This window comes from Aspergillus pseudonomiae, assembly GCF_009193645.1.
Source record: "Aspergillus pseudonomiae strain CBS 119388 unplaced genomic scaffold BDV37scaffold_1, whole genome shotgun sequence".
Lineage (NCBI taxonomy): Eukaryota > Fungi > Ascomycota > Eurotiomycetes > Eurotiales > Aspergillaceae > Aspergillus > Aspergillus pseudonomiae.
In genome coordinates, this window is record NW_022475993.1 from 555,736 (window position 1) to 581,656 (window position 25,921).

At 49.8% G+C, this 25,921-nt stretch overlaps 11 protein-coding genes across 11 annotated transcripts; 6 read left to right on the forward strand and 5 right to left on the reverse strand.

Moving 5' to 3' along the window:
* Positions 1 to 918: 918 nt before the first annotated feature.
* On the forward strand, positions 919 to 1,827 carry BDV37DRAFT_267556 (pirin family protein; the record flags this gene model as incomplete). Its single annotated transcript, XM_032084047.1, has 1 exon — positions 919 to 1,827. One exon carries the CDS (start codon positions 919 to 921, stop codon positions 1,825 to 1,827), a length of 909 nt encoding a protein of 302 aa, XP_031947262.1.
* Positions 1,828 to 2,392: 565 nt separating this feature from the next.
* pmt4 (dolichyl-phosphate-mannose-protein mannosyltransferase) lies at positions 2,393 to 4,955 on the reverse strand. The gene is made up of 3 exons (XM_032080928.1): positions 4,638 to 4,955; positions 2,927 to 4,571; positions 2,393 to 2,866 (listed from the first exon to the last, which is right to left on the reverse strand). Exons 1-3 carry the CDS (start codon positions 4,872 to 4,874, stop codon positions 2,421 to 2,423), a joined length of 2,328 nt encoding a protein of 775 aa, XP_031947263.1. The 5' UTR covers positions 4,875 to 4,955; the 3' UTR covers positions 2,393 to 2,420.
* A 411-nt stretch (positions 4,956 to 5,366) lies between these two features.
* BDV37DRAFT_235429 (uncharacterized protein) lies at positions 5,367 to 7,143 on the reverse strand (the record flags this gene model as incomplete). The annotated part of the gene is made up of 1 exon (XM_032080492.1): positions 5,367 to 7,143. A coding segment is annotated over exon 1 (1,106 nt), but the record flags the coding sequence as incomplete, so codon positions are not given.
* Positions 7,144 to 7,711: 568 nt separating this feature from the next.
* Positions 7,712 to 9,775, forward strand: BDV37DRAFT_2445 (putative MFS transporter). Its single transcript, XM_032081550.1, has 4 exons — positions 7,712 to 8,926; positions 8,993 to 9,357; positions 9,415 to 9,514; positions 9,572 to 9,775. Exons 1-4 carry the CDS (start codon positions 7,946 to 7,948, stop codon positions 9,593 to 9,595), a joined length of 1,470 nt encoding a protein of 489 aa, XP_031947265.1. The 5' UTR covers positions 7,712 to 7,945; the 3' UTR covers positions 9,596 to 9,775.
* A 46-nt stretch (positions 9,776 to 9,821) lies between these two features.
* BDV37DRAFT_290169 (sugar porter family MFS transporter) lies at positions 9,822 to 11,636 on the reverse strand (the record flags this gene model as incomplete). Its single annotated transcript, XM_032088653.1, has 5 exons — positions 9,822 to 10,119; positions 10,196 to 10,438; positions 10,520 to 11,081; positions 11,144 to 11,341; positions 11,393 to 11,636. The coding sequence occupies 5 exons, from the start codon at positions 11,634 to 11,636 to the stop codon at positions 9,822 to 9,824; spliced, it is 1,545 nt and encodes a 514-aa protein (XP_031947266.1).
* Positions 11,637 to 12,553: 917 nt separating this feature from the next.
* Positions 12,554 to 14,557, forward strand: BDV37DRAFT_277597 (fungal specific transcription factor domain-containing protein; the record flags this gene model as incomplete). The annotated part of the gene is made up of 5 exons (XM_032085807.1): positions 12,554 to 12,578; positions 12,676 to 12,760; positions 12,815 to 13,480; positions 13,539 to 14,088; positions 14,138 to 14,557. The coding sequence occupies 5 exons, from the start codon at positions 12,554 to 12,556 to the stop codon at positions 14,555 to 14,557; spliced, it is 1,746 nt and encodes a 581-aa protein (XP_031947267.1).
* Positions 14,558 to 15,270: 713 nt separating this feature from the next.
* On the forward strand, positions 15,271 to 16,794 carry BDV37DRAFT_277598 (alkaline-phosphatase-like protein; the record flags this gene model as incomplete). The annotated part of the gene is made up of 1 exon (XM_032085808.1): positions 15,271 to 16,794. One exon carries the CDS (start codon positions 15,271 to 15,273, stop codon positions 16,792 to 16,794), a length of 1,524 nt encoding a protein of 507 aa, XP_031947268.1.
* A 925-nt stretch (positions 16,795 to 17,719) lies between these two features.
* BDV37DRAFT_277599 (uncharacterized protein) lies at positions 17,720 to 18,624 on the reverse strand (the record flags this gene model as incomplete). Its single annotated transcript, XM_032085809.1, has 2 exons — positions 17,720 to 18,101; positions 18,218 to 18,624. The coding sequence occupies 2 exons, from the start codon at positions 18,622 to 18,624 to the stop codon at positions 17,720 to 17,722; spliced, it is 789 nt and encodes a 262-aa protein (XP_031947269.1).
* Positions 18,625 to 19,567: 943 nt separating this feature from the next.
* On the reverse strand, positions 19,568 to 21,920 carry BDV37DRAFT_290171 (transketolase family protein; the record flags this gene model as incomplete). Its single annotated transcript, XM_032088654.1, has 3 exons — positions 21,650 to 21,920; positions 20,489 to 21,596; positions 19,568 to 20,437 (listed from the first exon to the last, which is right to left on the reverse strand). Exons 1-3 carry the CDS (start codon positions 21,796 to 21,798, stop codon positions 19,568 to 19,570), a joined length of 2,127 nt encoding a protein of 708 aa, XP_031947270.1. The 5' UTR covers positions 21,799 to 21,920.
* A 156-nt stretch (positions 21,921 to 22,076) lies between these two features.
* BDV37DRAFT_235435 (putative alcohol dehydrogenase) lies at positions 22,077 to 23,788 on the forward strand. The gene is made up of 5 exons (XM_032080493.1): positions 22,077 to 22,453; positions 22,508 to 22,635; positions 22,692 to 22,851; positions 22,902 to 23,370; positions 23,423 to 23,788. The coding sequence occupies exons 1-5, from the start codon at positions 22,248 to 22,250 to the stop codon at positions 23,624 to 23,626; spliced, it is 1,167 nt and encodes a 388-aa protein (XP_031947271.1). The 5' UTR covers positions 22,077 to 22,247; the 3' UTR covers positions 23,627 to 23,788.
* Positions 23,789 to 25,233: 1,445 nt separating this feature from the next.
* On the forward strand, positions 25,234 to 25,741 carry BDV37DRAFT_277602 (uncharacterized protein; the record flags this gene model as incomplete). Its single annotated transcript, XM_032085810.1, has 2 exons — positions 25,234 to 25,529; positions 25,585 to 25,741. 2 exons carry the CDS (start codon positions 25,234 to 25,236, stop codon positions 25,739 to 25,741), a joined length of 453 nt encoding a protein of 150 aa, XP_031947272.1.
* Positions 25,742 to 25,921: the final 180 nt, after the last annotated feature.

Consider the following 25,921-nt stretch of genomic DNA (forward strand, 5'->3'; position numbering starts at 1 on the left):
GGTTTCGGCTTATCACCACGTGCCTTGTGCACTAGAGCCAGAAGGGAATGACCAACCAGATCAATGGAGGTCATAGATTCATGCAATTTGGATGAATATTGAAGAGCGATTGGATGGTTTTGCTATAGATTTGACATCTGTTTGATTGGTGGCTGACCTTCCAGTTTGTAGTACCTGCATCCCTCCAGGCTCTACCCAGTACTAGTAGCTGTATGTGTAGGTAGCGCAAAGTGTTTGTACATAAACTAGATAAATACAACGAACTACAGGGCGAAATAGAATATATTCAAGTGAGCAGTTACTAGGAGATGACACTATACAGGAGTCAAGGAAGAACTCAGCCATGACTGAGCATTACCTAAAATCACGGTAGATGTACTACAGTGTACATGAGCAACAGGCACCTGAGGAATGAATTCCCAAGCTGCTGAGTGAAGTCTGAGTCAGTTACCAATGAACGGCCGGAAAAGAGTCCACCGACCCACTGAATCAGCGATTGGAAATCCAGGGGACGCCCAAAAGCGGACTAGCGGCTGCTGACCTCGATCTTTGTAAGCCCCATCTCATCGCCGATCTACATACACTAACTAATATGCAGATGCTTATTAGCCGATTATAAGAATTGACTAAATGGCCATGTCCCAATGGCTCCAGACATTTCTACTCACTTCTCGTTAATGGTCCACTCCATATAAAGATCCCCTTCCAGCGCCGATGAAACTACTTCTCTCGTTTTCAATCGCAATCACAGCTATCTTCCTATCGCTATATTTTAGCCATCTCAAAGCGCTAGTTTCCTTCATACAACAAGAAGTGTCAACTCGCCTCAACATCACCACGAACACAGCCAACACGATCACTCCCAACCAAATCAACGCAGACTCTTTCCCGGTGACAATAACTCCTCCAACGAGCAAAATGGCCCTTCCCCGCGCAATCCGCCAAGTCGTTCTGGCCATCGAACAAGCTGAGGGTGCTGGTGCCCGCGTTCGCCGCTCAATTGGAACCGCCAAGCTGCGCAACTTCAGCCCCTTCCTCATGCTCGACCACTTCACCATCGGCAAGGGCGCCGGTTTCCCAGATCACCCTCACCGTGGCCAAGAGACCATCACCTACCTCCTGTCGGGCGGAGTGGACCATGAAGATTTCGCCGGCAACAAGGGCACCATCGGACCCGGCGACCTGCAATTCATGACCGCGGGGCGCGGAATCATGCACGCGGAAATGCCCCACGAGAACCCCGACGGCAGCCCCAACGTCGGCATGCAGCTGTGGGTCGATCTGCCCAAGAATCTCAAGATGTGCGAGCCGCGGTATCGTGATCTGCGCGCGTCCGAGATCCCTGTCGCCAAGGTAGATGACGACCGGGTCACAGTGAAGGTCATCTCAGGTCAGTCGCATGGAGTTGATTCGGTCCGCGATTTGGCCTATACACCCGTGTGGCTGCTGGATATTGCGATCCGGCCGGGTGGACGCATCGCACAGTCCCTACCGAAGGGGTGGAATGCATTTGCCTATACCCTTTCTGGAACAACAGTCTTTGGGTCGAACGATTCTACAAAGTTGGTGCAGGAATTCCACAACGTGGTCTTTGACCAGGGCGGAGATTATGTGGAGGCGTCGGTGCCGGATAATGCCGAATCGGAGTCCAGGTTCATTCTGGTGGCGGGTCAGCCGCTGGACCAGAAGGTGGTGCAGTACGGTCCCTTTGTCTTGACCAGCCAGGAGGAGGTTTACCAGGCGATGGTTGATTATCAGACTGCGTCGAACGGATTCGAGAGAGTCCGTGGGTGGGAGAGTGAAATCGGCAAGAGAATGGCGTTTTAGATAGGAGGTTGCATATGCGTTCCTGATGTGTGGACTTTTTGTACTGTTTGATGATACTCAACGTGGCGTTTCTTTCCTGTTGCCTTTTGTGCGCATAGATATAATGTTTCTGAGGTCCTATTTCAATAGAGCATTTTCATGGTGGATACCTCCTTTGTACCCAGTAGACTATGTATGTAGTAGCCTCATGCAGAAATGGGAACCGTAGGCATACATCTCGAGTGCGGTCTTGTTTTCTATTCATAACGTTTTATTGATTTGATATCACATAGGCAAAAACCAAAAGGAGCAGAGAAAACAACTCAAGGAGATGCGAGATTAAAAGATGAAAAAGAATGGTTCCGGCCCCAATGAGAAAGAAAATACAATGACTCAAACGAGCCCCAAAAGAGCACCGTCTCGCAATGTAGCCGCGTTGGGCTTCAAGCCACTTGCTTTCGCGGCGCTCCCGAAGCTTACTCAGACCATCGTGATGCACATTCATTCACTATCTTACATGCCATGTTTACACCATTCTCAGACACAGAAGGTTACATGATTTCGGGGCGCTTACATGCTGTCGGAAGCTGCTGACATACCCCGACTTAATCGCCTTATTTGGCGAAGTGGAGGTCATAGCCCAGCCACCGACGTGCGTTTACACCAGCAACGTCCAAGCCCGGGGTACCATAAGTCAGGGGTGCATAGAACCAAAATCCCCAGACAGTGATGGCCAGAATAGAAAGGGTGGCGATCCAACCCGCAACAAGAGACTTGCGGCTCATCCGTTCCTTGGCCGTTACGAAATGACGGGGACGGACAGACTTGGACTTGCCCGATGGATCAACCTCGCTATCGACAACGGCTTGGACCGGCTGGAGGTTGAAAATGAACTCAATCAGAGCGCCCGTCACAAGACAGGAGGCAAGGTGAGCAGGAAGGTAGTGATGCAAGAAACGCTGACGGCCCATCAACCAGAAGGGGAAGTAGTGGGCTCCCCAGCAGAGGAATAGGAAACCGGTGCTGTTGTACAGGCGAGAACGGGCACCGAGTCCCCAAACTATAGCGCACTCAGTCAGTCTTTGCCTCTCCGCATTTACTATCCGCCAGGTTTACTTACTTTCTTCCACGGCGTCAACTCCACGGCGGAGAGACAACTGATCGGCACCAATCACACCAGCGAAAACAGCCAGCAGACTACTGGCAATCCACCACCCGATCGGGTTACCTAGGAAATAAATCTGTTCACGGGTATCATTCTTGGTCCAGAAGCTGACACCTCGCAAAAGGAATGGCCACTGGAAAGGCTCACTCGCGTATGGGTGGCTGCTGGTCAAGGCATTGTTGTGGAAGAACATGGCGCGCTGGAGCTCCAGGTACTTCCGAAGGAAGGGCAGCTGTTTCACTTTGCGTTCTTCCTTCTGCTTGCGAGGGCTGTCTTCCTCCAGCGACTCGATGGACTCCGCGTACCACAGGTTGCTGGTTTGAAGGACGTTCTTGTTACCGTTGATCTCGGCTTGCTTAAAGCCCCACTCAGGCAAAGGAGTTGTGTGTGTCCACATGGCCACTCGGGTGGGGAAATGAATCAATTTGAAATGGCTGGACAGAGTTCTGAACTCCTGGCCGGCCTTGCCATTCTCAATCTTAATCTCGAACAAGGTCTCGTTATGTCTCTCGCCACTGGCCACATCCTTGGTCACAGTCGTGAACTCCTGGTTGGTCGGATAAAAGGGGGAGGCAACATCATGGGTCAGTAGGATCGAGTCGGTACCCAAGTGAAGCAGCTGGACAAGGTCGCCGTTCTTCACACTGTGGCCCTGGCCGTCATTGTCTTCCAGAGCTACCGTGGGAAGGATCTGCCATTGGTTGTTGGTATCATTGAACGGGTATCCCGTCACCTGCTGGCCCTGGCTGGAAATACGTCCATCGTCATAGCGAAGCGGGTACCGTTCCCAGTGACTGTGGAGGAACACCTTAGTGTCCTTATGCCGAATAGTGATCGCGTCATAGTATTGGATTCCGATGGACTCGGCCGCCAGGGCATTATCGCTGAGGGTTTCCTGGAATTCGGGGGTCATAAAGTCATCACCAGGGCCGGAGCGGGTTAGGATCGCGAAATGGACCTGGAACCAGAACAGATAGAAGAAGAAAGGCACGACGATAAGGCCAAAGGCACGCGCTGCGAAGTGCTTGGTCCACTCCAACATGCTGAGAGCGCCGGCGGGACGGCGAATATCCAACAGATTCCACAAGTCGACCATGACGGCAGCGCCGATGGTCACGAAAGTGAAAACACCGACATACTTGGTAGAAATGACGCAGCTGAGACACACACCCGTCAGTAGCAGCCACTTCCACCACTTCCGTCCGAAGGGTTCGTGGCGCAGCTTGTAGAAGCGAACGTAGCACAGAATGCTCAGAGCCATTGTGATGACCAAGGTGGCATCCAGAAGGATCAACCTGTCCTCAGCAATGTGCGCATTGTCAAACAACACAAGGCCAGCGGCCAGAACGCAAGCCGGCAGCGAGTATCCCGACTCCCACATGATCAAGAAGACCACGGGGACCGTCAGTGCGCCGAGGGTGGCGGGTAAGGCGCGAAGAGCGACATAGGGAACTTTGTTCTCGATATACGAGTCGCCGATGTTTTCAAACAAGAAGTGGCCATCATAGCCGACGAGCCAGCCCATCGCCGCAAAGAGAAGCTTGCCAAATGGAGGGTGAACATCGAAGAAGTACGTGCGTTGAAGGTAGTACGAGGCGAACTGAAGCACATGATCGTGTTAGAAACGTCCAGTCATTTTTCGGGTATAGAAATATGTATGACCTACTTTTCCAAAGTGCACCTCATCAAAGACAACTTCATCGGGGTAAGAAATCCTATAGAACCGGGTGATGAATGCCAGCACAGTCAGAACCGTTATGGCCAGCCTATAATCCCATTCTGACTGAGGCTTGGGGGTTGCACCCTGGTTGTTGGGATAAGGAGAAGAGACATCTGAGGGTCCAGGGGATGCCTCCTTCTTTCCGCCTCTCTTCCGGAGAGACGGTGGAGGGGATTGAGACATGCTCAGTGGCTGTAATCGACGACGAGAATTGATAGTAGAAAAAAGATCACCTAATGAGCTTCGACGGGGAGCACGGAGCAATTGGTTAGTTAGAGCAAGGAGAATAGATAGTGAGGAATATTCTCCATGCGATGACCTACAGAAAGTAATCAGGAAAAGGACATCATATAGAGAAATAAAAGAAAAGGGAAAGAGAGAGGCTTGTTGTCGTACGGAGAATGAAGAGGGGAGCTGCGCACTGATTGCGTGTCTTCATCCCCATACACAACACGCCGGAACGGAACAAGGAGCTCATCCGAACTTTATTTCCTTTGACCCAGAATTTCCGTTTGCTTGCTCTTCTATATTTAACCTCGGGTTTCACCTGTGGATATATTTGGTTTTCCTTGGTTGCGTGTCCTATGCAATAGAAAAATAAAATAAAATTCAAAATCAAAATAAATATATAAATTTGAATCTTGAACAAAAAAATAAAATATATATATATATATATGGAAAAAAAAAATCACAACGGTGGGATATCCAATGCAACATAATAATCGCACTCCAACGCTCAAACATCATCATGACCGAATGAAACATTATGTACAAATCGACCCTGCGGATTTCCATAAAACAAAGCGCCTCATAGACGGCCAAAACTAATCATCATCGGACATATTCAACAACTCAAGCTCTGTTCTGACGAGCGACTGAAACTCGGCGCGTGTGATCCCTGTGGCTCTAGCGAGCCGGAACAGACTCTTGATGTTAGAGCCAATATGCTGCTTGACGCCTACCTCGCATGCTGACTGATTTTCGGCCTCCAACTCGAGCTTGGCAACAGTCTCCGAGCTGTTAGACGAGGCAGATGATGGTCGTGGATGGTTCAGTGCACTATCAGCGTCTCCATGACCATTGAGGTGCAGTGAGTTCTCAGATGCTTGAGTATCAGCATGAGGTTTGAGGAGATTGGCTAGCAAATCTCCGCCCAGGGAAGATGGACCGAGTTCTGGTTGTTCTTCCGATGGATCATGGTTGTCCATCGCCGGCTGCACATCGGCATATCGCGAGAAGTAGGACGCTTCAGACATGTCCTGGTGCTGAAGGGCAGATCGCCCATTAGGAGCGGGGGGTTTCACCGATGGGGTCCTCCCCGGTGTAGCGTCATACTGAGCCCAGTAATCGTCGTCGTCATCTTCCTGGTCTTTAGCAGCTTCCTCCTCCTTCTCCGCCGCTCTTAAAGCATCCTCCATCAACCGTTCCTTGGAGTGTGAATTGGCTTCCCCTATCGATGCCGACCAGACATCACCATCTGCCCTACTGCTTTCGTAGGGCAAAAGTTCTGCGACTCGCCACCCGGGTCCGCCACCATCCTTGTCGTTGGGACACCACAGATAGATAGCCTTTAAACGATAGTCCGAGAGCAAAACGCGGGACTGTAGTGTCTCCTCATCCACGCGCTTATATTCCACGGGAACCTCATCGGGTAGTTCAATCTCGCCCGACACTGGGTGTGGTTCAAAGCTGCTCTCATTCACCACCGTTTGAAGACGCTCAGCTTTTCCGGAGTCCCAACAAAGTAGTCGCAGCCATGATTCGCTCGGAGAAGCGGCGAGGGAACTCAGAACCTGAACACGCTGGCGTAGCACGGGCGATAGGAGAGGCAAAAGTGCAGGCGGGGGCAATGGCGATACAAAAGCCGTAGGGAGACAAGCCAGTAGAGGCGGGAGTAGGGTGCGAGGATCAGGAGGGGAGATGAGGTCAACCATTGCGACTGACGGTATTTCGTAAGGTCAGATTGGCCGTAGGGAAGAGGAGAGCTCTGACGTGTAACGAGCGTTCGGAGTAAATTGGTTCTTTAATTTCTGTATTTACTGCGGAAGATTTCCTCGTTGGCGGTGAGTAAACTGATACGTACATAAACTGGATGAGAGAAAGGAGAGAAAGACAAGAGGGAGAGAGAGGGTTTATAATAAAGAAAAGGAAAGCAACGTGTAGCGATCGCCTTAAACCAACTACTACTCCGTACTTACTAGCTGTGCCACCACCAGTCGGGGGAAGGGGAGAAGCTTCGCATGGTCTCGAATCGCTTGGTCTCCCTTCGCCCGAAGAGAGCGCAAGAGAGAGAGAGAGTGGGGTCCCATTTGCGGGGTTGGGAGCCACCGTGGTAATGAATTAGATTGACTCTGGGAATGTTGACAGATCAGACCAATGTGAGAATTTAGGGAGATGCCCCTTTTGAACCATTTTCCCTCCATTTGGGCGGTCATCGAACTCGGATCGGCGGACGTGGTGGACTAGAATATTCAAGTCTTTAACTGTGCAATATATATTCCACGGTCGACCCTCTTTACAAACACAATAGGTGAATCTGTAGGAGGAAATTGAATGATAGAACCTTGAAAAAATTAATCGTGGGATTCAAAGAGAACAAATAAATCATAAAAATTATTGAGTGAATTATAGTCATTAGTTTCAATTAAATTAAAAACTATTTTAATTGCAACGAATTAATTGATCGACTTGATGCTTATCTTGGACAGGCTGACCATGTGATCTTCCCGACCAACTCTGTTTGTGTTTGTGGTCAAACAAATCCCAATGAACATTCCACAAACATTGGCAAGTCTTACTGGTGCCTCATGAGTGACGATGGCTTCAAGCATAATGCAAGGGATTCTTGTTCCACACCCCAAGATTGCCAATGAGATCGGAGGGACAACTCTGGCCAGATGTGCTATCCTAGAAGCCACTGAAATTATTGTCAGCTGAGGGCACAATTGGGGCTGAAGTGGCCATTCGATTTAAAGCGACCTCGGCACCATGTTAGGTATGTTAGCATGGTCAATCCTCAATACTCCCGTGGCTGAATGGCGCTATTGGGTGCTTGCCGTTGGGGACTGCATTAGTCTGCGGATAACTGCACGAAACATTGCCGATAAGCTGCCACCCAGCTAAAATTCGACTCTGGATCGAATTTCTTCTTTACCTTTGCTCGGCGTTGGATGACCATGGAACAATAAGGTCAAATGTGGGAGCCATTCAAGGGAAAGCGATATTAAATATAAGAAGAGGAAAAGGCCACCATTATGATCGAAGAAAAAGTTCCCGCGGCAGCCATGGACTCCTCGCCATTGACGCCCGATGGCCTGCAGTCGAACGGCCGTGAAGTCGTGGAGGCAACCCTTCCGGAGGAATTGAAAGAGTTGGAGAGGAGACTTCGCTGGAAAGTGGACTGGCGCCTCTGCACCATTGCCGGCATTCTCTGCAGTCTCAATCTGCTCGACTCCGGCATCCTCTCGTCGGCCTCGGTGACTAGTATGCTCAGCGATCTTGACCTTGAAGGTACTCGATATTCGGTATCGATATTCATCTTTACCATAGCCTCCGTGGTCTTTCAACTTCCCTGCACGGTTGCGGTGCGTTGGGTTGGTCCGCGGATCTGGTTTGCATCTATCACATTCTGTTTCGGCCTGCTTACTTTATGCACGGCATTTGTTCAAACGTGGAAACAGCTTATTGCTCTTCGTGTGCTTCTAGGCATGGCTATGTCCGGTATCTACCCAGGGTTGACATACCTCATCAGCACCTGGTACACCCGGCGGGAACAACAGCTCCGATTCGCATTTCTCCAATCGGGAGAGGTCACCGTGATGGCGACAGGCACGATCGTCAATTACGGCCTGAATCACTTGGATGGACGGGCGGGGTTAAGCGGCTGGCGCTGGATGTTCCTTGTCCAAGGACTTATCACCTGCGTCATTGGTATCGTCACGTATTGGTGGATGGTCGATTTCCCCGAATCAGCACACCGAAGCTTCTACTTCCTATCGGAGGCGGAGGCACAGTTAGCTGTACAGCGTATCCAGACCGATCGTGATGATGTGGTGCCCGAGCCTTTTTCATGGAGCAAAATCGCCATGAACTTTTCGGACCCGAAGCTATACGGATTTGCATGCATGTTTTTCATTCTCAATTTGGTTTCCACCGCATTGTCCTATTTTCTCCCGATCATTCTGCAATCGGGAATGGGGTTTTCTAGCAATGCAGCTATTATCCTTTCCACTCCAGTATGTCCCATCCTCAACGCCGCGTTCTTTCTTTGCAAGTTGCTATGTGTATACTAACTTGAGCAGCCATACTATTGGTCGGTTGTACCTGTTCTTTTCACTTCTCTTGTTGGAGACACGTACCGGCTACGCGGGCCACTGATCACGTTCAACGCCCTCTGTCTCATAGCGGGCTTCTTGATGTTCGGCCTCCCTTCCTCCACTCAAGTTACTGTGCGGTATATCGGGACATTCTTGGCCACTGGGGCATACGTCTCCAATTGGGCGGCACTGAACGCGTTTATGGCGAACAATATAGTGGGGCAGTGGAAGCGCGCCACCACCGCGGCTGCAGTATCTGCTTGTAACGGGCTGGGAGGAGTGGCGGGTAGCTACCTTGTCCGGCAGCAGGAGGCCCCGCAGTATCAGACTGCTGTGTGGGTATCGGTGGGGTACGTATTGATACGTCAATTGTGTTGAGAGCCTGGAGCTGGGGCTAATTGAAGCAGGTCCCATATTCTCATGATTGCCATTGTGGGTGTATTTACCCTCGCCTTTTACATTTGCAACCGTCAGCAGAAGAGGGGGCAACTAGTCATCCAGAACAGGGTAAGCTCTTCCCCAGTTAGAGTCAATATTGCATGACTTAATTGCTAATCTGCGCAGGCCCATTTTCGGTATACCTATTGATTTGACGTCCGTCCAACGAATATACGATCTTCGGGAGGATAAAAGTACCAACCACGAATATAGCTAATGTGCAAATGTTACATAGATTTCTAAGCTGACCTTTTTGACGTCGGTATTATTGTACGTCCCCACTCGCCATGGCACGAATATAGAATCTTCGCCTAGAATGGATTGATTCATATTGTACTGCTCAAGTCCCATGTAACATCCAACCGTATAGAACAGTCTACTGTTTCACCCCACCCTCTCCAACTTTACCAGTGTCACTAGGAACTTCGCCTCCCTTGGACTCCTGCTCAGCAACCAAGGTGCTAGCATCAAAGGATCCAAAATCCCGCAATTTGACCCCCAGATGAAACATGAGATCAATCTGTTCAAGAGTCTTACCCCGACACTCCGGCACGAAAAGGAAAGTACAAGCAAACGCGACAACGGCAATGGCACCAAATATAAACCCAACCTTGGAGTTCAGACCCGCATATTCCGCATCTACAAGGTAGGGGATAGTGAAATTGACGACAAAGCTGGAAGATGCATATTAGCCTTCGGGATAATAGGTGAATACGGGATAGACGGAGGACAGGCCGGAGAACGACATACTTGGAAATGACATTGACCACAAACCCCAACTGCAGCGTCATGTCTCTCAACCGCAGCGCAGGTAGCTCGGTGGCTACTACATACGTCTGTGGTCCCCATCCAAGAGAAAATCCCAGGGCCATGACCACGTACATACCCACTACGCCTTTCTTTAAGTCAATTGTCATGGGATTTGGAGTCCCTAGGCCTCCCATCGTCAACAGGCCTGCTGCCATTACTGCCGAGCTGGCTAGGAGCATGGGTCTATATTGCAAAACCGTCAGCATAACCTCTCAAATAGTGCCACAAGGACAGAGAAATAAAGAAGGAAAAGGCGAGCTTTACCTCCTCCCAACCCGATCAGTATACGCCAACGAGCCAATGATCGACACCAAATTTAAAAGTGAAAGAACAACCGTCATATCGAACGGGTTTACGGTCCCCAACTGCTTGACATAGACCGCTCCATATTGAGACGAAAATGCCTGCCCAGTACCCTGCTGAAAAAAATTGACCATGAAAACGAGTGCCGTTCTTTTTAGATTAACGCCCTTGACTAGGTCAATCCAGTGACCTTTCTCAACCTCCTGTTCGAGCACGGTCTGGAGCTCATGGAATTCGTTGCTGATTTGTTCGGGAGTGAAACACCCCTGGCGTAGTTTTCGGAGACTAGCTTGGGATTCTTCTACGCGGCCTTGTTGGAGGAGCCAGCGTGGGCTCTCGGGGACGAACCATATCAATGATAGGACTATTGTTGGAACGATGTAGAATAGGCCAAGCGGGATGCGCCAGGCTCGGTCGTCTTGGATTTTGCTTGTGCCCCGGCAGATGGAGTTGATTATTAGACCACCTAGGATAATGCTGAACTGGTATGTGCCTACGGCGAGGCCTCGCACTTGGGCAGGGACTATACGTCGCGATTTAGTGTTGGAGAACAGAACGTAGTAGTACAAGGTTTATGGGGCTCACCTATTTCGGATTGGAACATTGGGACAACAGCCAACTCCATCCCAACATAGACGTAGTTCAGGATTCGAGCAGCGAGAATCTGATCACGGTTCGCAGAGGTAACTGTGATCGTGGCTGTGATGAGGGCATAGCAACTCATCGAGAACATGCACCACCGTCGACCGAACCGGGCGGATATTTGGCTGCCGATGAGCACGCCTGACTAGTGAGCTCATACGATGCGCGTCGTTGGAGAAGGGAGGGACATACCAGCAGCAAATCCGATGTAGTTTAGACTGTTGAACAGCGACAGCCAGGCCGGGTCCAACGCATACTCCTTCGTTCCAGGATTGTAGTTGCCAAACCGTTTGTCGAAGGCGTCCATGGCCTGCGTGGTGGCAAAGCCTTGGTTATCGAAGCCATAGTTGAAAGAGGAGATGGCTATGAGCAAGCAGGCTAGGGCCAGTCTGGTGTTGAAGTATGCGAAGAACTGTGGGCGTCTCATATTGGGCATCTGTAGAGGATAGAGGCCACCATGGTCGTCTCGAGACGGAATTTGTGTATAGATGGTATATATAAGCATACTTATGTGCACACCAAGTCATAGTCATCTTGCTATAGCGTCGGATGAGACAATATCTCGTGTCATTGGCATCATCTGTATTCCGGTCAAATTTCAGGGCGATATCTCGTAGCTAAGGGATGTCGGCTGTCGGGGCCGACGTTGCGGGGATTGATAACCCTAAATAAGAAAGTTGGGGCTAGTTCAGAAGAACTTCGACGAAAAGGTGCCCCGAACTCTTTCTGACGGTGGTATCTGGGGTCTCTCTTCAATGCTCGGTGTCATGTGTACTGACATACTCATATTGTCTCTCTTCCAGATATTCGTGCAATATGAGCGAGGTGGGAACTGGTTTCCTATCTAGCTAGATAGCCTTTTCCACCATTAGTGGGTGAACTTGAAATGAATCGAGGATTCTCTTGTATAGCTTCGTCTCTTCGCATTGTGGATCAGCAGCAGATCACGCAATTTAGTGGCCCACCCCCGCAATCACAACTAGTGCTGGACCAATTAAACTATGTATAGACTGCCAATACATCTCTGCAACCGGCTCTAAATAGCGGAATGTTCCTCTACCATCCATCATTGAGTTACAAACTGTCCCCTCTAGAATTGGTACCACATGGCTACATCCACGACAGCCGCACCGAATCAGAGACTCAAGACCTGCCAGCAGTGTAGACTAAGAAAGGTGCTCAGATAACCGAATGTCCGTGTACACTAAAGCTCATTTTGATATAGGTCCGCTGCGATGGACGCCGAAGCATCTGTGGCAACTGTGATCGCCTTCAGTTTGCCTGCTCGTTCCAAAACCTGGACTCATCATCGCCTACACTAGAAAGGCCGGAGCGCCTTCGAGCTCGACAAGCATGTTTTCGTTGTCATTCTTTGAAAGTACGTTGTAGTGGACATCTCCCTGCATGTCTCCGTTGTCAAAAACGAGGAAGGGGTTGCGTGTATAGCTCTAGTCCACTGAAGACTGGGAACACAGATGAGAGAAACGGTCCGAAGGACGCACCACAGCGGTCCTCGGAACAAGAGGCGCAAACAAATGCTGAACCTCCGACAACCATTACGTGTGTAGATCTTATATGCTTCCTCTTTTCATCTAATGTCGCTGACGGATTCAGTACGGATGCCTTCAGGAATCCGGACAATATACAGATTCAAGTAGCTCTGGACACTTTCTTTATGCGCATCTATCCCCTTCCGGGATATGCCTTCCTGCACCGCGCCTCGCTGTATGACCGGTTTCACCGAGGACAGACTGACCAGTGCCTTCTTCTCGCTATCATTGCTATTTCGACTTGTTTAACAGAGGTAGACTCCGCAAAGCGTGAGTACGCCGCTCAATGCCTGAAAAAGGCAGAACAGCTCATCATCAATAACCTATCACAACCATCCATCATCCGAACTCAGGCTCTACTTTTGATAGTACGGTGTAAGATGTGCTTTGGGGAGTATTCCTCTGCATTTCCACTTGTATCGCTACTTTCTCGGTTCGCCTTTAGTTTACGATTGAATTACGATGACCAGAGAGTTTGCTTTCTGGCCCGGGAAGCTCGTCGCCGTCTTATGTGGGCCATCTATATGCTTGACCAAAGCTGGGCTGCGGGCCTACTAGAATTCACCACCTGTCCAGTAGATGCTATCTATGTTGGCCTGCCGTGCCCCGAAGAGACTTGGGAATTGGATGTTTGCCCAGAGACGGAAGTACAGCTCAAGTCACAAGCTAAGCTTCCTGGGTTACTAGCAGCAAATGTCTGCGTGTCCTATCTAAGAGACAAGATTTTGCGGTACGTTTCGGTGGTAAATATTACTATGTGAGCTTATAGGATATGCTAAGATGTTCAGTCATGCAAAGCGATTTGCCGCGGGGAATTGCCGTGCCATTGAGATAATGTATGGGATACGAGAACTGGAAACTGAGTTAGAGAATTTCTATCTCCGATTGCCCCCATCCAGTGCCTATTCAGAGAGAAATCTTAGACTTCGTGCTCATTCGCCCTGGCTGCCTCGGTTTATTGTTCTACATGTCCTGTGGCACCAGTGCTACTGTGATCTGTATCGCTGTATTACTAGTGGGCTAATCGAATCTATCCCGGCAGCCACATTGGATGAGTTTGATAATGCCTTTGTTCTCAGGTGTCGGGAACAGTGCACACACCATGCAGCACAGATCGCAGGGATTCTTACCTCGCTCATGGATCTCAGGTTGGAGTTCCCAATCCTTCCACTGGACATGGCTGTTTGTGCGTACCAGTGCATACGTCTCCTCGTCCATGGGCAGAGGACATATGGGCATAAGATATCGGTATCGCGCGAGAGGGTCAAGCAGTATCAACACTCATGTTTGCAAATTATACAGACTGTAGCTCGGACTTCTCCCTCAGTTCAGACAATTGTAAGTCAGTTGCTGACAGGCAGGCAACATGAGTAACTGACCGATTTAGGAACATGACCTGAAAAGTCTGATCGATGAAACCCAGGATCAGAACGCCCATCCAGAGAACCGCCCTAGGCACACCCAACCGCAGGGTCCTCGCCAGATCCTGTCAATCCATAGCTTGATTGCTAGATCGGAATTCGTTGATGACAGCGAGGAACTAGCACTTCAGGATGTGCATGCTAGCGACAACCCCTCTGCTTATGAGAAGCATAACCATGAATACAGCGGACCACTAAACACGTTGGAGCTGCCATCCCCGTTGCCCAGTTTCGACACTGTAGAGCATATGACACCAGGCTCAACTGTGGCAAGCCAAGTGTGGCTACAGGGTGGCAATGCATTTGAGGGAGCATGGGATGAGCCCGGTATAGGGTTTGATTTGATTCGGCAGATGCAATGGGATGGTATGGGATACTTTGGTTGATATTCGGCATTCTGATATCGTGCAAGCTCAATATTTCATAGTAATTGCCACTATCAGTCCTTTAAGGAAAGCCATGCTTCATGATCATATGTGCATTACATTCGCAGTTTATTGCTATATTTCAGAGTTATGAGTAATGATGCCAAATAGTTTCAGCGCTCCGCGAGGCTTGTAAAACTTGGCTTGCTCAGATCTGTATAAATATCCGATGCTTCTATATAGATACTACATTGCAAAGAGACATTATATAATTTCTGACGATGGGCTTCCGTATATCTTCTCAAGACTTTCTTAATATCCTTTTCTTTCTTTTTTTTTGCCAATGTCAATCTCTAAACTACCAACCGCCTGGACTTTCGAGTATCTCGTCAACCGGGACAGCGGCCCTGCGCTCCGCCAAACTCCGTCCACTTTACTTTAACCTCTTTCATGCAGGAAGATGCGAGCTTAATGCTGATTGACTGCCCCACGAGCTTTAATATACTGTGGATGGTGTCATCTGGTGCATGTTTGACGCTGTACTTACTCGTCTCCACCCCGACAACCGACAGTCGGCACCGACAGCCGATATCCTATGCATGCTTCCAGCAACCCTGTCTACATATATGCTCAAGAAAGCCACCCGCCGCATACATTAGGTAGACAGATAAATAATCACAGTAAGCTACACCACAGAAATGACGGTAACAACAACAACAACAAAAACAACCAAAATGGCCTCCAAAAAGCCCAACCTCGTAATCTTCATGCCCGACCAACTCCGCTACGACAGCCTTTCCTGCACCTCGAACCCCCAAACCACCTTCCTCAAAACCCCCAACATCGCCTCCTTCGCAGCCCGAGGCACCCTATTCACAAACTGCTTCACGCAAGCCTCCGTCTGCTCCCAATCCCGGTGCAGCATGTTCACTGGAACATACCCGCACGTCAGCGGCCACCGCAGCCTCGAAAACCTCATCAAACCCTGGGAACCGAACCTCTTCCGCAGCCTAAAGGAAAACGGCTACCACGTCGCCTGTCTGGCACCCCGCGGAGACACCTTCGCGCCCACCGTGACCGAGCTCTCCGTAGACGAATACGGATTCCTCGAGACTCCCGAATTCGTGCCCCGGTTCACGGGCGATCGGTCCAACACCCCCAAGGATGAGAGTATCTGGGGTCGACTGTTCTACAAGGGGCTGAGGAACGCAGCCGAGGCGAGCGATTACGATGATGCCGTTGTGCGGTCTGCGCTGCGGTGGCTCGAGTGTCCGCCGCAGGATAAGCCTTGGGTGCTCTTCATGCCGCTGATTTTCCCGCATTGTCCGTTCCAGGTCGAGGAGCCGTATTTCTCGCTCTATGACCGGGACGCCATCCCGGAGCCTGGGGCTGCCCCGGGGGAGAAGACCGGGTATGAGCCGCGGTATATGCGGGTGATTCGGGAGCGGTACGGGACTGGACGGGCGACGGGGGCGATGTGGCGGGAGCTGAAGGCGACGTATTACGGGATGATATCGAGACTGGACGATCAGTTTGGACGGGTGGTGGGGAGGCTGGATGAGTTAGGGCTGTGGGAGGATACGATTACGATGTTTTTCACCGATCATGGTGAGTATCTCGGGGACCATGGGTTGATTGAGAAGTGGCCGTCAGGTCTATCGGACTCGCTTGTGCATGAGCCGTTGATTATCGCCGGGGGAGGACTGCCCCAGGGCCAGGTTTACACTGGGATGGCTGAGATGGTGGATCTCGTGCCTACTGTTCTCGAGCTCTGTGGTATCCCCGAGCAGTTCCCGCATAACGGGAGGTCGTTGGTGCCTGTTCTGCGGGATCCGAGTCTGGCGCATAAGCAGTATGCGTTTAGTGAGGGCGGGTTCTTGACTGCTGAGGAGCCCTTGCTGGAACAGGCGCCCTATCCGTATGATATCAAGGCTGCATTGCAGCATGAAGATACGACGCTTGTTGGCAAGGCGGTTAGTATTCGTTCGGTGGAGTGGACGTTTGTTTATCGGTTGTATGAGCCTGCCGAGCTGTATCATCGGCAGTGTGATCCGGAGGAAATGCATAATCTGGCTGTGGAGCCGAAGTATGTGCCTGTGGCTCGGATGTTAGAGGCGGAGGTGTTGAGATGGTTGGTTGAATCGTCGGACTTTCTGCCGTGGACGAAGGATGCCAGGTTTCCTGAGGTGAAGCTGAAGTCACCGAAGGAGCAGCTGGAGGAGCGGTTGCGAAAGAAAGGTTCTGGGGAGAGCATTTAGATGTATGACGGGTTACCATTATCTTAGGGACTCAGCCGCTGCGTTGGACAAGTCTATTTTCCCCTGGGAGGAATTATTTGAAATACCCCTGCCTGGATAGCCAGAATTTGAGCACATAACTGCCCTACATGGGTGTAGTTTATGATATATCAGAAAGAGTGGAAAGATTGCCTGTCAACGATACACGAAACAAGGCGTCGTTTCGTCCAAAGATCGACGTCCTTCAATTTATCCTCCGTATACATTTCTATGTCTGATCTCGTGAGATCTTGAACCTTGATCCTTCTGTCTGGCGAAAATCCATTAAGAAATACATGGTACTCCCTGCTTGAGACGCAGAACTTCACGTATTCTGGAGCTATTTCGGTCCACTTCCGGAGCAGTTCCACAATGGTTTTAAAATCATCTTGATGTGTTTCCTGATACTCATCAAGACCGTCAATGAAGAAACAGAAGCAGTATCTATGATAAAGCGTCCCGTTTCTTATCGACTGTATGAATGCCTCGCGGATCTCATCTGGTCGAAACTCTAGTTCAGATCGATTATTGGATGACCCATTGTACACTTGATCCCAATGCTTTGGGAACACAACGGCAATGAGCTCAGGGCATTATTTCAGCAGGTCATGAAGAATTGATTGTAACAGGCCCTTTAGAGTCTTCTGCAGCTCGTTTCCTGGTTTCCAAAAGAAAAAGTTGGCAATAACGAGTTTTCGGGCGCCTGTGATGAACGGTTAGAGCCATGCTTCGTCCTTCATAACTTAAGGCTATATAGAGTCGCTAATGTCACAGAAATGAATAGCATACCTGCCCATGTATCTAGTTCTTGTCTTGTTCGCGGGTGGTTATATAGAAACTTCACGAGTGTTGACTTCCCTGACCCTATTTTCCCAGTTATGTGGAAAATTCCCTGTCCGCGGGATAGCTAGTCCGTGAACAATCGACCAGCAACGCCTTGTTTATACTCCTGACTGTTATGAGAGCAGTTATCATTCCCAGTGTCGGATGACGGTTTCTCCTCAAACATCCATCGAAAGGTCTGCTTGTGAGCTTCTTCAACAGCGTCGAATCTCCTGCGCATAGCACTAAAGGCAAGAGTTTTAAGGATTCGCTGCTGAGCCATCCTTTTCGCAGCATTTTCCGAAAGACCCAGGAAATGCTGCAGCTGTTCTTGAAGTTTCTCTCCGAGTGATGATACCTGAACTCCTTGACGGAGCTGTAGAACATGGGATTGGAGCATATTTAGTTGAGCTCCATTTTTGCCATCGATATGTACTAAACTGTCGAGCTTATTGTTGATCTCGGACCTATGTGGCTATCAGTTCCATCTACTCTATGAGTGTCTTATCTTCAAGCTCATTCGTAATGCACAAGGAGTGTGTGATGAGAACCATCTTTGCTACATCGGACTAGGAAGCCCTACCTCGACATGTAGCTCAGCTGCAATTCCAGTTGCTTCTGATAAGAATTGAGCCTCGTCTCCTTTTCTGATAGCTGACGCTCATATAGTTTGAGCTTTATAGCGGAACTCATGTTTTGTATCTTGGAGGAACAATCTCTCGGCTTTATCTTGCCCAGAAGGTCTATGATTTCTTCTGACACAGTCTTGCATCCTTCTGCCAGACGGTAAAGAGCCTTCTCATTCTCGTTCTCAGGCACACTGTCTGGGTCGAGCGCCATGCATAACCTCTGCAGTTCAGAGACGGTCACATCAATAGCCTCTGTGTCTTCCTTCAATTTGGCGTGATGGGCACATTGGATAACCTTCGTACCGAATTGGACGAAGGTTAGTATGCTGGAAGCGAGCCCGACTATTGTGATGGGGTCCATTTTGGTAAAGAATCTGAGATCGTCACTTAGACAGGGGAAGAAGAATCGGAAGAGAAGAGACCACAGAGAAAGGACTCCAAAGCTTTGAAGAAGAGAGGGAGAGGGCGACGAATACTACCTAGTTGCAGATCTCCCCCTCGCAAGTACTGACCAGGGAGGCTGTGCAAGTGCAATACTATGCTACTGTCACCATAGGTGTAATTTTGGCAAGGGAAGTGCGACTGTCCCGTCTCTCGTAGTGGCGAAGCCCCAATGGGTGTCAGTACTGGGTTACATTTGATGCAGGCATTGCTGGGATTATACTCGTAGTCTGGACCTGTATAGTGACTCAAATCTCTCCGAGTCGCTCCATGATGGTTACTCAAGTGGCCCACAATAGAGGGCCTACGGGCTGGAAATTTTGTCGACTCATGCAGCTGTATCCTGAATCGGAAATCGTGATTCACACATCCATACCTCCTGGAAAATCAGCAAACATACATGGATGGTTGGGCACGAGGTGCTGCCTGACCGATATTGAACCATGTGCGATAATAGGTGTGATGTATCCCTGATCAATAGGTCTCATGTGTTGACAGGCTGGGAGGAATGGCTTGCTCAGCCTTGTACTACATCATAGGCCTCAAAGAAACGGCACTTAGCATAAATGTTGGATCACTATAGCCCAGCAGAAAAGGGTCTGCAAGTCTCTCGTATGATTCAGGTCATGTGGACGCTATGCCATACACATAAACCCAGGTTGCACTACTGGGGAACCTTCCTCCTCCTTTTTCTTGTAGAAAAGAGGTCTGGAGTTGCAGCAATACAAATTCGACAAAGCACGGATTTGAAGACTTTGCTACACAATATCCCTGACCATGCTTGACTCATAAAAACATGTGACACAAAACAATTAATCTATATTCATTTTGGAACGCCTTGTATATACATCATAACTAAGTCATCACAGTTCAACAAACTCCCGCTTCAGAAGCTCATCCTTCTCAACCTGTCCCAGATAGCCGTGAACCTTCTCGGTCAAGGCATCGATATCATAACCGAAGTACTTGTACGCCACCTTGCCCGGCAAGCTGTGACCGAAGCGCTTAATGCAAACGCCAGCGTCCGCATACCGCTCCCAGCCGTTAGGCGCATAAGGCTCGATAACGACAGCAGGAATCCCACGGTGCCTCTGCAGAACAGAGCGCTTGTATTCGAGGGATTGCTGTTCGAACAAACGCTGGCAGGGGAAACTGACTACCCGCGCAACGATGCCCTTTTCCTTGAGCTTCTCAGCGACCTCCAGAGCAAAGGACAACTCAGCGCCCACACCGATGAGGGTAACAGCTGCGTTCTCGGCCTCCTCGAGGACGTATGCACCGTGTGCGACGCCGTCGCGACGGGTTTGCTTCAGTTGGGGCAGAGTGTGACGGGAGGTAGAGATAATGGTGGGTGTCTTCTTGGCTTCGATGGCGGCGATCCAGGCACCGGCGGTTTCTTCGCTATCACCAGGACGGATGTAGAGAAGGTTCGGCATGGCACGGTATAATGCGGCCAATTCGATGGGCTGATGAGTAGGGCCGTCTTCACCCATACCGATGGAGTCGTGTGTGGCGGCGTGGATGATCTGGAGGTGCTGCAATGCGCCCATGCGCACGGCGGGAGCAGCATAGAGGTAGAACATGAAGAAGGACGAGGTGATGGGGATGAAGGTGTTGGGGGCATAGGCGGCCAGGCCGTTAGAGATGGCGCACATGGCGTGTTCACGCACACCATAGTGGATGTAACGACCGCCGTAGTTGCCGTTGATGCCGCAAGTGGTGCGCAGATCAGGCTATAAAAGTCAGAGTTGTTCGACTAAGTGATTCGGGTTGGGATAACTTACATGCTGGAAGTCTACCTTGCCAGGCCAGATCATGTTGACAGATGGCGAGAGGTCAGCAGTACCGACCATGAAGTTCTCGATCTCCTTAGCAATGGGGTTGAAGACCAAGCCCGACGAGGCTCGTGAAGCGGTAGGCTTTTCTGGGAAACTGGCGGGGATCAGGTCCTTCCAGTTAGATGGCAACTCTCCGCTCATGCGGCGCTGGAACTCTGCGCCGAGCTCAGGGTACTGAGCAGTATACTGCTTCACAAGGTTGTTCCATTCCCGGACGAGAGATTCTCCACGAGCAGGAAGATCTTCGAAAAACTTCCGTACCGTTTCTCCAATAACAAAGTGCTCGTCTGGGTTGAAGCCGTTGTCCTGCTTCATCTGCGCCACATTGGGAGCTCCGAATGCAGCACCATGGGCTGCGGCCTGACCGGCAACATTGCTACCGAGGCCAATGACAGTGCGAACGTTGATGAAGGTTGGCTTCTCTGTGGAGGCGCGAGCCTGTTCCAGCGCCCGCACGAGGCCCTCAACATCGTAGCAACCGTCTTCGACGTCGATCACATCCCACCCGGAGGCGCGCATCTTGCCGTTAATGTCTTCCGTGTTGGTCAGATCGACCGATCCATCACAGGTGATTTGGTTGTTATCGTAGATAATCGTCAGGTTGTTGAGCTTCAGATGACCAGCATAGGAAATGGCTTCCAATCCAACACCCTCCTGCAGACAGGCATCTCCAATCATACACCAGGTGTGGTTGTTAACAACATCGTATCCTGGCTGGTTGAACTTCGCAGCCAAGTTCTTGGTCGCCATCGCCAATCCGACAGCATTGGCAACACCCTGACCGAGGGGTCCTGTGGTGACTTCAATACCCTCATGCTCAATCTCAGGGTGGCCAGGGCAAAGTGCGTCGATGCGATCCGAGTGGTAGGATTTGAGTTGGTCAAAGGTCATAGCCTTGTATCCGGTCAAGTGCAAGAAGGAGTATTGGAACAGGCAGGTGTGGCCATTAGACAGAACGAAACGATCGCGATTGAAGAAGTCGGGGGTGTGTGGAGCATAGCGCATCACATATCGCCAGAGCGCGACACCGATAGCGGCCATACCAATGGCACCACTGGAGGTTTGATGTCAGTATTCTCAGTGACAACTGTCTGCTGGCTAACATACCCTGGATGACCTCCTCCGAATTGCTGGCACAAGTCCGAAATGAGCATACGGAATGTCTTTAACACAATATCGTGGTCTTTGGACATTTGCTGGACCAGCGGCAGGGCAGATTTGCCGCTGCCGTTAACGGTAGCCAGACCGACAGCCATGGAGTATGTATGTGTTCGCTAAAAAGTATAGTATAACTGTGTCTTCCACAGCTCATGATCAGGAGCCGATCAGACTTATATTTATAACTCAAAGCGCGACGGGGACTTTGATGCGCATGACAGATACGGTAGGGTGAGCCCTTTTGCCCGATCTGGCAAGTCGAGGCACTTCTGGCCGAAAGAGGCAATGCACGAAGCGCCCCACATTCCTGCTTTATCGATAAGACGATCCACATTGGGAGCGGGTCCCGTGATTCCAGTGGTTGCAGTTGCCCTGCTCACATTCATGCAAGAATACCCCACAACACCCCATATCACTAAGCATCGCCTTGCAATCCAGAGTCCCTCAATATAATATCCACGAATTTCCCCCCACAATGTTTTCCTCTGTCTTTCGCTTTTCATATCCTGATCAAGGAATAATCTGATACTACTAATTTTGGTTCACCATGGCGCCTTCTCTCCTCGATCCCAGTCTCAATCCCCCCACAGCCGCAACCCCGGCCAAACATTCTACAGAGACCCTTATCACACCTTTCCCAAACCCTTCTCTCCAAGTCACAGCCGATCACAAGCTCAAAGCCGTTGATGCACCAGTGTATGCCCCAAAGCACGGCGAAGTTCTGCTCCAAATCAAGGCATCTGGAATCTGCGGGTAAGGATATCGTATCGATTCCATGCGCCAGCTTTACTAACACTTGAACAAAAGTTCTGATCTTCACTTTTGGAAAACTGGCTGCATTGGAGAATTGATCTTCAAGGGCGATTGCATTATTGGACATGAAGCTGCAGGCGTTGTCTTGAGATGCGGCGAGGGAGTCACTCACCTCCGTCCTGGTTGGTTTCACCTCATTTGACCCTTTCGACTGAACAGTGTTGATGCGGAAGAATAGGCGACAGAGTGGCTGTGGAGCCAGGCGTGCCTTGCGGAGATTGTTTCCTCTGCCTTGATGGCCGGTATAACCTGTGCGAAGATGTCCAGTTCGCAGGTGTATACCCTTACGCCGGGACTATTCAACGATACAAGACGCACCCAGCAAAATGGGTCCACAAGTGAGTCTTAGCCGTTATCATACACTCTTCGTGTCTAACCGAAAATGTAGGCTACCTGATAACCTCACTTACGCCGAGGGTGCCCTCCTCGAGCCCCTCTCGGTTGTTATGCGTGGAATGTCAGTCGCTGGTCTGCAGCTTGGTCGCGGGGCCGTCGTCTGCGGTGCCGGTCCCATTGGACTGATCGCATTGGCTGCGGCACGGGCGTCAGGTGCTCATCCTATCGTTGTTACAGACTTGGAGCCTAGTCGGTTGGCGTTCGCCAAGGAGTTCGTCCCGAGCTGCATCACATACCAGGTGAACCGCGATCTAGATGCCCAAGGTAATGCCAAGGCAATCCGAGCGCTGTTCGGTTCCGAAGAATACTTTGCCCCGGAGACAGTTCTCGAATGCACAGGTGTGGAAAGCAGTGTATGCACTGCTGCGTTCACAGCCCGACGAGGTGGTACGGTCGTGGTTATTGGCGTGGGTAAAGCTGTGATGAACAACTTGCCGTTTATGCATATCTCGCTGGCTGAGGTATGTTACTTATCCATATTTTATTGAGCTTCTATTAACGTTCTCGCTATAGATTGACTTGCGCTTCATCAACCGCTACCGCGACACTTGGGCCCCAGCTATCCAGTGCATGAGTGGCGGAATCCTCGATCTCAAGAAACTTGTTACCCATACATTCCCATTAGAGCAGGCTGAGGGGGCGTTGCAACTGTGCGCTAACCCAAAGAACCCGAGTATAAAGGTCTTGGTTGTGGACGAGGTGGAAGCAACATTGTAGTGTTATATTTGCGGGGATTGATTTGCTTAAATTTGTTCTGGCGTTGATGATAGAGCGCGAAGTGTGTAACAATTCGATATTAGGAATAGTTACGAAGGCTATTTGGTTTGCAAATGAATTCACATTTCACGAACAGTTTGAATGGCACACTTTGCAGTTTACACATAAAAATAATGGTCACTTTCCCAAGGTAATGATCTAAGCATGGAAGTTGTGGGCCAATGATTCTACCATCATCCTTTTGAGCCAGTTCAGTCTATCAAAATGGCACAAAGGATTCTTAGATGTGATTCACAGAAGTAATATTTCTGATTTCTCCCAATAAGCGTGTTCACCTTCCGGCTGTCATTCCTGCCGTGATTCATGGGTACTATAGACAAATATACCTCCATATCCTTACAAAAGCGATAATACTTTCCCTAATACTAGCATCCCTAATCAATACCAGGTAGTTAGGGTTGAGCAATGCCAATTTAGCCTGGAATACTCCAATACTTCAAAAGTTAAGGTTAACTAATATAGTCAGATGTTACTACCAACCTGACAATCCAGGCCAAGTGGGACGGTGCCCAGTCACGTAACCATTAATATACCATGTAATAAGGTAGAGGTCATTGGTGGGTTTGTGTGTGTATTCGTCAGAGCTGAGCCTCGTCTATCATTCCTTTCTCAGGAATTTCTCTCAATACGGATAAATCAGATACTAGGGCAAGGCATGGGCCGTGCCCTGACCAGGCAGTTTTACTAGTACTTCTTTGGTAAATGACGCACGATACTATAGTCATTTGGGTAAAGCTAACTACTATACGGTCCGATCCGAGCCGCTGCAATGTTGATCCTCTGGTATGTTCTAGTGCTGGCTAGCGGTCTCAGAATTGACTACCCTTGCCGAATCTGGTGAATCATAATGCTGACATGTAGGGTTTCTGGGTATTGTGCTAATCTTAGGCAACTGCGTCAATAGAGAACAGGCAGCTTCTTTATTATATATCAGTGTGGAATGTAACGACTTCAGCTGCTGATTCGTTTTAATAGTGCATGTTAGGTTCATAATGTGTGAATATTTCTTATACTGCTGACCAACGGCTTGCGGCACTTTCCCAGTTCCCTCTGGCAACAATGCCTGGGGTCTTGATATATACCCAGTTCAAGAACTAACCACCTTCCAATACAAACACCATGAGTATAGTTCCTCTTTACGGTGATGCCATTGAATCGAATGCGAGGGCTATGAAGATGTTGACCGCCATGGATAGGCTCCAGGCTAGTAATCAATGAGCGTGAGAGGATAACAACCAAGTCATGCCTCTCTAATTTAAAAAACTATGAATATTGACAGCCAGTCAAGTGGTAATGCATGCATGATAGTTAACCAGACAATAGCACTCTAATACCTACGCCCTTTTGGCCCCAACTCTGGCGCTTGTGTGGTTCTTTGTCAGCTAATGAGCCCCCGAGCAAAGGAGTCTATGTTTCTGCTATAATCACTCGTTTTTTCTTGCACATGTATAAACGCAATCTGCTGTAGTAGATATCTGGATGTACCCTTGTTGTCCACATCTCCCTAGTGCCTGTTCCCGGTCATCAAACTCACTTAGCAATGAACAATGCCGACATCCCGGTATTTCGCCCAAGCCCCAGCCTTCCCCACCGATACTCCAGTCGCTAGTCTGCTGTCTATCTCTCTTCAAGGTCTACAGAATGGGAGCTCCACCGAATGGCAGAAATTGTTCAACGCATGTAGAGAATGGGGATTCTTTCGGATAGACCTGAGAGATTCCCATGACCGAACGACATTGTTACAAGGATGCGGAGAGGATGTTCGATCTCACTACAGAACTCTTCGCTCTGGACCAGCGACCCTGGATCGATATGCGTGCGATGCGCCGAGGGATCTCACTGGGTATGTCCACATAGAATCTATTCGGAGTAGATCATCAACTGATATCGGATGATAGGTATAAAAGCATGGGCCGATTGGAGACCGACGATGGCAAAACAGACCACATGCATCTGTACTCTATCAATCAAGATAGCATTCCAGGAAATTATCCTCCACGGACTAATGCCGGTCCAATCGAGCCCAAGCGTTCACAACTCCAAGCGTTTATTTGACACTGCTCAGCCGATCGGTACAGCGCCAAGGTGTGGTCTATGTGGTTCGACCTGCTCAGACGGCATCCTATGCTGGGCCACTTGAAGCCGCAAAGCCGAGGTGGAGATGTGACGATCAATTTATGAAAGTGCGATTTGTGGGTTTGATGTTAGCATCCGTTGTGCTCTTCCATTGCTTTA

Excerpts from the sequence above, each read along its gene's own strand:
- BDV37DRAFT_235435 (XM_032080493.1), top strand. The coding sequence starts at position 22,248 with ATGGCGCCTTCTCTCCTCGATCCCAGTCTCAATCCCCCCACAGCCGCA. Across the intron at positions 22,636-22,691 it reads AGTCACTCACCTCCGTCCTG|GCGACAGAGTGGCTGTGGAG; the intron begins GTTGGTTTCACC and ends GCGGAAGAATAG. Across the intron at positions 22,852-22,901 it reads CCAGCAAAATGGGTCCACAA|GCTACCTGATAACCTCACTT; the intron begins GTGAGTCTTAGC and ends CCGAAAATGTAG.
- BDV37DRAFT_2445 (XM_032081550.1), top strand. The coding sequence starts at position 7,946 with ATGATCGAAGAAAAAGTTCCCGCGGCAGCCATGGACTCCTCGCCATTG. Across the intron at positions 9,358-9,414 it reads GCTGTGTGGGTATCGGTGGG|GTCCCATATTCTCATGATTG; the intron begins GTACGTATTGAT and ends TAATTGAAGCAG. Across the intron at positions 9,515-9,571 it reads AACTAGTCATCCAGAACAGG|GCCCATTTTCGGTATACCTA; the intron begins GTAAGCTCTTCC and ends TAATCTGCGCAG.
- pmt4 (XM_032080928.1), bottom strand. The coding sequence starts at position 4,874 with ATGTCTCAATCCCCTCCACCGTCTCTCCGGAAGAGAGGCGGAAAGAAG. Across the intron at positions 4,572-4,637 it reads ATGAGGTGCACTTTGGAAAA|TTCGCCTCGTACTACCTTCA; the intron begins GTAGGTCATACA and ends CATGTGCTTCAG. Across the intron at positions 2,867-2,926 it reads AGTTGACGCCGTGGAAGAAA|TTTGGGGACTCGGTGCCCGT; the intron begins GTAAGTAAACCT and ends AGTGCGCTATAG.